The sequence below is a fragment of the Cyclospora cayetanensis genome, unplaced genomic scaffold (assembly GCF_002999335.1).
Source record: "Cyclospora cayetanensis isolate NF1_C8 unplaced genomic scaffold, CcayRef3 CcayRef3_contig_740, whole genome shotgun sequence".
NCBI lineage: Eukaryota > Apicomplexa > Conoidasida > Eucoccidiorida > Eimeriidae > Cyclospora > Cyclospora cayetanensis.
Genome location: NW_020312746.1, coordinates 46,082 through 56,005, shown reverse-complemented (window position 1 = coordinate 56,005; position 9,924 = coordinate 46,082). Strand labels below are relative to the sequence as shown.

The window sequence follows — 9,924 nt, the reverse complement described above, 5'->3', positions numbered from 1 at the left end:
ATGACTGCACTCGCTGCAGAACTCATCGAGGGGACGTCTAGAACCCTGGCAGAGACGAATTCCCACCCAGGTGCTGGCGCTGCTGACATCGCCAGCAGCCCTTTGGCCTTTCCTAAGCAGGAGCACGATCCCGCCTCTCTTGCTGCCGGTGCGGAAACAGCTGCTGCGAGCAGAAAAACTGAGGAGGCTTCGCAAGGGACAGCCAAGGAAGCGATTTCCTCCTCAGCAACAGCAGGAACAAACGCAGCAGCAGGGGGAGCAGCCGCAAGGGCTGGCAGCAACAGCCCACCCGAAGGCATGCAGTGGAATAGTCTCCTCTGCAAACACTTTCTCTTCGGACGCTGCGCGCGCAAGCGCTGTCGATTCTTGCATGCTGAAGGCGCTGGAATCGAAGCAGCACCCGTGGCAGCACTCGCTGCTGCTGCCACGGGTGCTGCTGCTGCTGCTGCAGCACAACCCATCAACACGCCTCCACAGCACCCATTTGGTGCGTCGCTGCAAAGACAGCAGCACCAGCAGACTAGGGAACGCAGCAATGGGACCTCGATGCAAGGTAAGAGGGCCATACGAGCTGTACATACACCCGCCGCAATGCACATACACACACACACTCGCACTCACACGAGACAAGCACTTTTTACGCAGCCAATGCAGGTGCCACCCCCTCTCTGAAGGCGTGTTTTTATGTGTACCCAGGCTCAAACAGCGCTATTAGAAGCTCTGAGGAGATGAGTTCTGGTGGTAACTGCAGCACGAAGCAGCAGCAGCAGCGTCAGCACCGACAACAACAGCACAGACAGCAGCGGCAGACGCAGCACCAGCGGCAGACGCAGCAGCTGCCACAGCAGAGTTCGTTTTACAAAGGGAGGTAAGAAGCACACTTTAGCAGGAGAGCAAAGAAAAAAAAGATGGCTGTTGTTCTGCCTGCAGAGTTTCCAACTGCGTCCACTTCTGCTTCGCGCGGCTTCACATCCACAGTGCCTTCCTTGCCTTGGGTGACTGCTGCTGCATTTTTTTGTTCAGGGGAGCTATGTTACTTCCAGCCTATAATGGAAAGGGTTCCTTGCACTGTACATCGGTTCTTGGCTCTTCTGGCAATAGGAGTTCGCATGCGGGTACTCTTTGCGGATTTTCTGAAGGGTCAGTATACTCCGCCGCAACAGCAACAGCACCAGCAACAGGAGCAGCACAGGCAGCACCAGCAACAGGAGCAGCACAGGCAGCAACAACAACAGGAGCAGCAGCAGCAGCAGCAGCAAACACAGGTCGTGCTGCAGTGGGAAGCTCCAATGCAGCACCAGGCAGCAGTGGACAGCCTTTCTGCCTGCTGAACGCCTCTTGGAGCTTTGGAAAGCCAGAGGTCTCCCCTGGAGGCAGCGGTAGCTGCAACGCAGCAGCAGCGGTTGCGCTGCGTTCTCAGCGCGTCTCCCCCGAGGAGCGAGGGAGCACAGGTGTTGGTCTTAAGACGCCTGCTCAGTCAGCAGCAGCAGCTGCAGCGGCAGTTGCTGCAGCAGCTGCTGCAGTGGGCTTCCGAGCAGAAGGAGGCATGGGTGCCTCCTCCCAGGGAGCGCTCAGGGATTTACGGGGGGTTCAAGCAGCCGAGAGTTTGGCAGACAAATACCACACCCCTTTTGTCTGTGTCTATTTCCCTTCTAGTGGCTACCTCATACACTTTACGGGCGCAAGGGAGTCGGCGGCTGCTGCTGCTGCAGCTGCAGCTGCAGCGGGGGTCGTTTCGCCTCGGCACCACCAAGTCATCCACCCGAAGGGGAAGAGGGGCCCTCTAGACTTCTGCAGCGGCTCGCGAATGCAGGAAGCAGGTGCGGGAGCCGCAGCCTTCTCCCCGTATGACAACGGCAACACTCCGGAGTATCAGCAGACGCAGCAGCAGCACGCGTCTAGCCGCTTGCTCGATCAGCAGCAGCTTAACCAAAGGTCTTGTGGAACGAGGCTTCCCCCTCCCCCTACGCCTGGACACCTCTACGCCACTCACCATCAATTAGTTGCCCAGAGGAGAAACTCGGATTTTCCCCTACACCTTCAGCAGCAGTCGCAGCCGCTGCTTCTGCTGCAGGAGCAGCTGCATGGGCTGTGCATGCCTTCCTCGAAAGGGAGGGGTCTGCCGATGCCTGCGCCTCCCCTCTTTGGGGGTCCTTGCTGTGGCGAGGAGCTGCACCCTAATGCCGAGCCGACGACTGCAACTGCGGAGGAAGACGAGGAAATCAGTGCTTCCATGATGACGCTGGAGCGCAGCAGCAGCAGCAACAGCGGTGCAGCCTCGAGCGAGATTCAGCTAGACCAGGATCAGCTTGTTTCCCTCGAAAGCGCTGGGAGCCAAGGCGCTGCTGCAGCCGCGAGAAAGCGAGAGCAGCAGCAACAACACAAGGCATTGTGGGGAAGCCCCGTGCTGGGTGTACAGACAGCTGCAGCGCATCAGCGCAGTTGTTGGTCGCAGGTCACTCAAGATACCCTGCAACAGCAGCAGCAGCAACAGCCCTTTTGGCTGCCGTCTTTGGAAGCCATAGACGGAGAAGCGGCAACGTGGCAAGCAGGAGACTGCACCGGAGACGTTGTCGGTACTGGTGCGGCTGCTGTTGCTGAAGCAGCCAGTGTTGCTGCTAGCAGCGGCAGCAACAACAGCAGCAGTACTGCTGCAAGCGCGGAAAAGCGAAAGGGAAAGCAGAATTTATTTGCTGCCTTCCAAGATGAGAGGCATCATGCTGCAGCGACAGCAGCAGCAGTGAGCCCGAGAGATATGGGGGAGCTAGCGCAGCTCTCTCCCACTGCAGCACTAATTGCTGCGATTTGGGGGGCAGAAGAGCCAGCGCGTCATGCTGTTGCTGTGTCGAAGTAGCAGCTGCATTGATAAGAGCAGCAGCAGTGGTAAGAGCAGCAGCAGCAGACTGCTCAGCAGTAGAAACGGCTTGTGCTGACGAGCACAAGATCAACAGCAGCGACACACACACACACACACGCACGCACGCATCCATACACATACACACATACACACACACATGTACAAGCACTGGATTGTTGCTGGACAGTGCGCCTTAAGCGAAGCGCCCCGCAGAAGCAGCAGCGGAAGGCCATCACCACAGGTGAAAAGTGGAGAAGGAGAAGACAAGCGAGAGGGTGGTCCTGCTGCAGCAGCAGGTTGGGGGCAGCCTCCTCAGTCCGCTGCATCGATTCTCCCACATCTTCCTTACAGCGGCTTGTCTGCCTACTATGCTTCAGAAGCAGTCGCGCCAGCAGAAGCGTTCGAGGGAGAGAAGTTAGCACCACAGGTGTTTAAGTTAAAAAGCAGATGTACGCTCCAAGAAAGTCAATGCGTTTTCTTACAGATCGATGTCTTTAGTGTCCAGTCTCCTGGGGTTCTGAACCCTGGCTAGGTCGTTTAGTGCCCAGCTCGCTGGCTAGCTGGTTCTTGCATACCTGATTGTCTGCCGCGAAGAGTGCCGCGGCAAGGGCGAGAAACAAATGTTAGACGGTGTCTAGTGCCTGTTGTACTGGGCCCAGGAAAGCAGACGGGCGGAGCCGCGAATATTACACCCCCTTGTTGCCTGCCAGTGCGCAGAGTTGAGGGTTCGTTGCTTTTCTTGCTATTCGTATTTCATCCCTTTGTTTCTCCCCTAAAGGATAAGGATCAGAAGTTAAAGTCGCCATATGGTTTTAAGATAAGCAGCTGAGTGTCCGTGCACGGCTGAATTTCGGGTGTGTGAGCACGTCAAGGTCTGGGAATCTCTTGAAGACTTTTGTATTGCTCCCCCTCCTAACAAACCCAACGCCGTTATTGTTAGCCTCAGCTATTCCACTCGCACTGCAAAGCGCCAAGCTAAGGGGCTTTCCTAGGCATGGAAGCTCCGAGAGAGCTTTCACCTTGGGGGTCCCTTACTCTTGCAGCAGCACCTGCCCGAGTTAGGCCATGATTCCCAAAGTGTATCCGTGTTAGGCTAGTAGGTAACTGTATTTGTGGGAAGGACGTAGAGCGTCCATGTGGAGGTCATCACAGTGGCACGCCGATGGAAACAGTGGCACAATTATACAGATGAGCTACGCGCAGTCGCCCCAAAGGAGGCATAGAGCATGGGCAACTGGGCTCTCCTCAACAAGACAGCACCAGTAACTCAAGCGTCACAGGCCTCTGAAGCCCATTAGCAAATAGGGCACCATGCTCAGTAGAGTCAGAGATCCACCTACGCGTTTAAGCGGTGCGTTCCTTGCAGCTTCTAAACGGTAGAGCGAGGTTCTTACAGTAGGTTTTTTCGAAACTGTAATCCGAATAAAAAGTTTATGCCTACAGTTCTCTAAACCCACGACATGGAAACGGACTCCTGGGAGCTTTTTGCATCAATTTCGTTTTTGCCTCACCTTGCCAGCGTCTGCCCCAAGGTGACCGATGGGGCTGGATACGCAGGCGGATGCTATGGATGCCAGAGTATAAGGTGAACTGGGTCTATAGTTTTCCGAATCAGATGTTTTTCGCAGAAGCCGTAGGCCGTCGGCAGGAGCTAACTTGGTTGCAATAGGCCTTGCCAAAGAAGCTCGTTGAAAAACTAGTATATTTCTTCCAAGGTCTACGGTGTCAAAACAGTCTCAAGAAAGTGATCCCCGGGAGCAACCTGAAGCGAAGTCCTTACCATTTGCCCTGGCAGTTTTGCCCGTACATTATTTCCACACATTTGAATGCAAGAAGACTGTCCATCCCAAGGAGTCTGTCAAGCACATAAGTAATGGCCATTCAGGTATAAGATACACCTAATCACTCCTACTAAGCTCATAATGCCTAATTAGGAGCTGATTACGATCTAAGTAAATGGTTTGCATGTTTGTACTTGCTATTTTTAGAGTTCTGTCAGCGTGTTACGAGAAGGCGGAATGCTTTGTGCGGGCTACGTATGACATGTGCAACTATGTCGGAAACTCTGAGGGGCGCAGGCAGAAGATTGAAGAAGGGTATTTGAAACATACAGTGCTTTTCTATTGAGTTTGCACAGTCTAAGGACAAGGTGTCTCCCCACAGAGACCGTATATGGAGGGTCACAGTTGGTAGCTTTTGATGGTTCGGTGGGGTTGTTTCCCGCTTCTACTGATTGTGGGTGAAGTGAGATGCCTCCTTTTCGGTACAACAGTTGTCTTCTTTTTGATAAGTTTGTTCGGCAGCTCAGCAATTTGGTTCTATTTGCAGCAGTATGGGGAGAACTACTCGTAAGATGAAAGGAGACGGTGGCACAACGCCTCCTGGGGCGGCAGAGGGCGCCTTGCAAGCTAATATGAACGCAGTAGCTTCAAAACTAGTAAAATGGCATGCATGGATATGCTGAGCCAAAACGCTGGGCGGTAATAAATATGGGCAGAAACTCGAACAGTTCAAGCGGCTCAAGATGTACCTAGCTGTGTACGTCGTAGTGAAGGGAAAGAAGTACTTCTTGCAGCATGCCTGTTGGAAGGGGGAGTACTTTTACTGTATCTATATTCATGCAGGGGAAGCACGCTTATATAGGCTATACGTATTCAGGGAAAGCAGTCTTCATTCCGGAATCCTGCAGTTCAGGCCTTCATACAAGCCTGCCTTACCGGCATTCGCCGAAATCAGCTTACAAGCAAGCTATGGGGTAGCTGTAAACGCTGAAGCAAGCGAAGCCACCAAAAGATTAGTATATCGAACAAAATTCAGCTTGGCTTAGCAAACGTCACAGCGTGAACGAACAACTACTTCATCAGTGGCTTACCTCAAGGTCTACCAGAAGGGCAATGTAGGAGGGTCGCAGGTTGGGGAGCGACTTTGCGAATCAACAGACGAGCGGTGGCGATTTTGCAAATAGTGGGCTTCTGTGAAATCTAGGAGGAAATGAGCCATACAATGTTTTTCTTTAGCTCAAAAGAAGGTGCAAATACCAGATATTGAACCTATGGATGCCGAGGCTCTGTCGACCGTCTCTAGCAATTTCTTTTCTAGGGCTAGCAACAAATGGACACCAGAGAAAGTCCGCGCTACTATGGAGCCATACAGAGCTCCACAACAGCGCATCTGCCTCTATTGTGACAAAGTAAGTCATATGCTCCAGAACTGCAACCGCATTAAGTGATACAAGGACCTGGAACAAAGGCACTGCTCCAAGCGGAAGCGGGTTGTGTGGAAGGCAAACAAGGCACATACGGTAAACAGCAAGCCTCCTAAGACCACAGTGCAGTGACAAGGGCTACAGGGGATAGTACTGCAGTTGAAGACCCACCAAATGTCAATTACGCGCTGATACAAGTTCACGCTTAGGGTCAAGGTTTGCTAGCGTTACTTCGAGCAGAGGAAAAAGATATAAAGTGGAGCAGCTATCCGAGCACAACATACAAGAGTTCGATCTGCGTATTCACTCGTAGGCGCAGTCACTGAGACTCAAGTTTTCTAGCTAGTGGCAGAGGGCAAGGGTTTGGCAAGGTTACGGCAGCTCAATGGCAATTTAACTCGAAATTGGATCCTAGCAGCATGGCCCGTGACTTCCTTGTTGGGCATGTATAACATGACGTAGCCGTGGGCATACCACGGGTAGTCCAATCAAAGGCAAGGAAGTGACCACAATAATAAACTGCGAAAGTTAGTGTACCGCGAGCCGCCAGGAAGAAGCAGCTTTCAGTCTGCTGAACAAGGCTCCATAAGTCCATGACCAGTGAAGAAGAGTCCACACCTTAGCAAGGTGAGGCAGAGTGTTCGTGTAGGAGGCTCAGCAGCGCAGTACGAGACGGCCCTGACCATGCACCCCTTCTGAGTGACATTAAAACGGCTCTTTATTGTGGAGCTTGATTGGAGGCTCAGCAGAAAAACATCAGTACGCAACGCTCAACAAAAATTCATGCATGTGTTTAAGGCTGACGCGCTGCCGTTGGCTGGCCACCTGCTGGTCGTCCACCACATCGTACTAACTAGCTTCCAGGTCTTCTTCAAGCTACATGCCACTGGGTGGAGCCCGTATACAGAGTGGAAAGATGGTTTAGCGCAGGCGGATGGTATCTCGCAAAAGGAAAAAGTTCACGAGTGGACCAGCGCTATTGGGCATACCCCGGTATTGGAGCAAAGAAAGAGTGGAAGGTGACTCATATGAACTGTATTTATTTTAACAGGATCCTGGTTAAACAAAATCTTTTAATACCTCGTATTGACAAGTTACCTGACGGACTACACGGATCAACAGTTCACTTGACATTTGACCACACAGATGCGTTCACTCAAATGCCTATTAACCTTGATAGGCACAAAAAGAATTTTCATGCTTGTGCTCAGACATTTCCAGTGCACCTATTTGCCGTTTAGATTTTTGAATGCCGCAGATGATCAGCAACATAAAGGCAATCAGGATTTCGCTGAGCCTGTCAAGCACGGGTAGACGGTTATATACTTTGATGCCTCAATGCTAAGCCAACCTATTCGGAACACCTACAACCCCTACGGCGCACGCTTATGTCGTTGCGGGACATACAAGGCTGTGTAAAGGCAGGAATCTGTTGGATTTACGACAGAACAACGTGTGTTCTGGTACACTACAATTCGGCTGCCGAAGTCAAGGAACATCCGGCAAACATCAAAACAGTCAAAGAGTGTTCTTTGCCTCCTTAAAATGGAAGGTACGTCGAGAAGCTCTATGAGCTTGCATCTTATTGCCAAAAACCCTTTTCTCCAATCGCTCTGATTGCTGTATCTCCAACTGAGACACGTAAGAAAGAGCATTCTATGCCCATAACAGGAAAGAGTGGTAGCGCCGAAAAAGCCTGTCAGCCACATTACCACTCCTTCGGTGCCTGCACTGTCCATACTTGAGCTCCACTGCTCCTCACAACCGACGCTAATTACATGTCTGGTAAGCCATTATCTTCCAACAGGCTGCAGCCCGTGCGAAGCACCAAGTTATTGCTTGTTATTCTCATGGCTTCGCTGAAGTCCAGCAGCGGCGCCCAGTGTGAGAAAAGCCTTGTGGGGTGTGGTGGGGTGTGAAAAGTGCAGGCATCAATTATATATAGGCATCAATATTCTGTCCAGCCCAACCATTAGTCCTCGACGCATCTCACGAAGAGTGTTCATGACTTTGCTAGCCTTAGTAATATTATCTGCCTTAGGCGCCTACTGCAGTACGCCTAAACAGTGGAGTGTATGAAGGGCATCACCATCGTGGTCACCAACGCCCTATCGCCAATCCCCAGCAATGCAATTCGAGCTTCTTTTGAATACGCAGGAGTCTTTTGTTTTGGACACCCGTGCAGGCACTAATTTTGCCCAAAACCAGAATGGCAGAAAGGTCGAGGACTACCGCGTTCAGAGTGGCACGCCATGGTTCAAAACAATGCGAAGACTCCGTCGCTTCTACACTCTGGCCTCCCCCTGCAGTGTTGTTTTTGCGGGAAGCACATGACTACGTTTTTGGGACCCTGCTGGGGTTCGCACTACAGTGCAATGGCTCTCTGGGTCTTGCTGGTGGCCTGGAATGCGTACCGCAGAAGGAAAGTTTGCATTGTCGTGCCCAGATTGTCATCACATAAGCCGCCTTCTTCTCTCGAACTTGGTCATTTGCAAAGCCGTCCTGTTCCTGAAAGGATTTGGATATATCTGGCTAGTGAATCTGTTGTCGAAGTGCCGTATATCAAGGGTCAGAGTGGCATCTACGTTGTTCTCGCTAGACCGTGTAGAAGTCCAATTTGCTTATGGTTTCCCAGCTCTGTCACGGCTAAGGAAGTTCACCAATCGTTTCAGAGTATGTCTGTCAAATAAATGAATTATCAAATAAATTGCTAAAAAGCAGACAACTGTTTGAGAGGAATATGACATGTCACTGCAACCACAAGCATTCTATTCAGGAGATGCTACCAACACAGTGCTGCATTCAAGAACACTGTAAGGAGACAATCGATTTCAAAATCAATACAAATTTGACGGGGTTTCATTGAGTGTACGATTCGGCAAAAGGGTAGACGGCCAGCTAGGATGCGCTTGGCTCCGCCCTATAAGCATTCCGAGTATCCAAAGCTGATTGCATGTAGCATCTAGTGTAAAGGCACACAACAGTGATCTTACGAATGTTCCAATAGGTGTAGTTTGCAGGGAATAGCGGGAGGAACAGCCAAGAGAAGGGAGTCATATCTTGTGTGTTTCTTATCAATACGCCACTTGCCGAAGAAAATGTTGAAGAGTAGAATAGGAAACAATGGTAGCAAACACAGTTATATCCAGCAGTCTAAGAAGTGTTCATGTTCCTTCACGTAGATTCTAGCCTCCTGTTGCAAGGAAGCGACGGCCCAAGATATCTAGTGTCGGTGGCACATCGCTACGCCGGTCCCTCTGGCGACAACACACGGAGGTTTGCTAGCACTGAAAGAGAGAATGTATTGTTGCCTCGTATAGAAATATGCTATTTTGAGTCCTGGAATGTGTCAGCTTGGAGCGTCGGGGGCGGCTAGACGCAGGGCTCTCTGGCACGAACGACAAAAGGCACTATTCAAGCCATAGGAGCATTTTTGGCTTATGAGCGTAATTATGTACACTAATAGCAAAAGCCAATGCCGACATTATCACTCTTAACCGCTCGTGCTCTTCAAATAGCAAGCCATATTGCAGCGGCAGATCGTTTAACGAGCCCAACAGGATCTGCAGCCCTGTCAAATGAAACTTAAGAGGGAGCACTCCGCAGAAGCCCTTGTTCAGTCTTTATAGATACACCTTAATTTGAAAAAATTGATCTGCATGTACCCATTGGAAACGAATGCAAGGTTTACTCTCACTGTGGGAAGCTTTGAAGCTCACCAAACCTTTCGGGGCCTAGCGCCGAGCCCACCCACGCGGCTTGCGCAAAAATGCGTCGGGAGTAATGCTACGTAGCAACGCACTAGTAGATCGATAGCTTGAATACACGCCCTGACAGGCCCGTCAGACGGCATTCGAAGTGA

The 9,924-nt window shown here is 51.3% G+C and overlaps 1 protein-coding gene across 1 annotated transcript; it reads left to right on the top strand.

Moving 5' to 3' along the window:
* On the top strand, window positions 1-2,854 carry LOC113146900 (AF4/FMR2 family member 4-like). Its single transcript, XM_026335615.1, has 5 exons — window positions 1-553; window positions 646-868; window positions 1,024-1,144; window positions 1,193-1,291; window positions 1,355-2,854. The coding sequence occupies exons 1-5, from the start codon at window positions 1-3 to the stop codon at window positions 2,852-2,854; spliced, it is 2,496 nt and encodes an 831-aa protein (XP_026191400.1).
* Window positions 2,855-9,924: the final 7,070 nt, after the last annotated feature.

What these genes read in the sequence shown, in the direction of transcription:
- LOC113146900 (XM_026335615.1), top strand. Translation starts at nt 1, where the DNA reads ATGACTGCACTCGCTGCAGAACTCATCGAGGGGACGTCTAGAACCCTG. An exon ending in GCGGATTTTCTGAAGGGTCA is followed by an intron (nt 1,145 to 1,192) that starts GTATACTCCGCC and finishes GGAGCAGCACAG; the next exon opens with GCAGCACCAGCAACAGGAGC. An exon ending in CTGCAGTGGGAAGCTCCAAT is followed by an intron (nt 1,292 to 1,354) that starts GCAGCACCAGGC and finishes AGCTTTGGAAAG; the next exon opens with CCAGAGGTCTCCCCTGGAGG.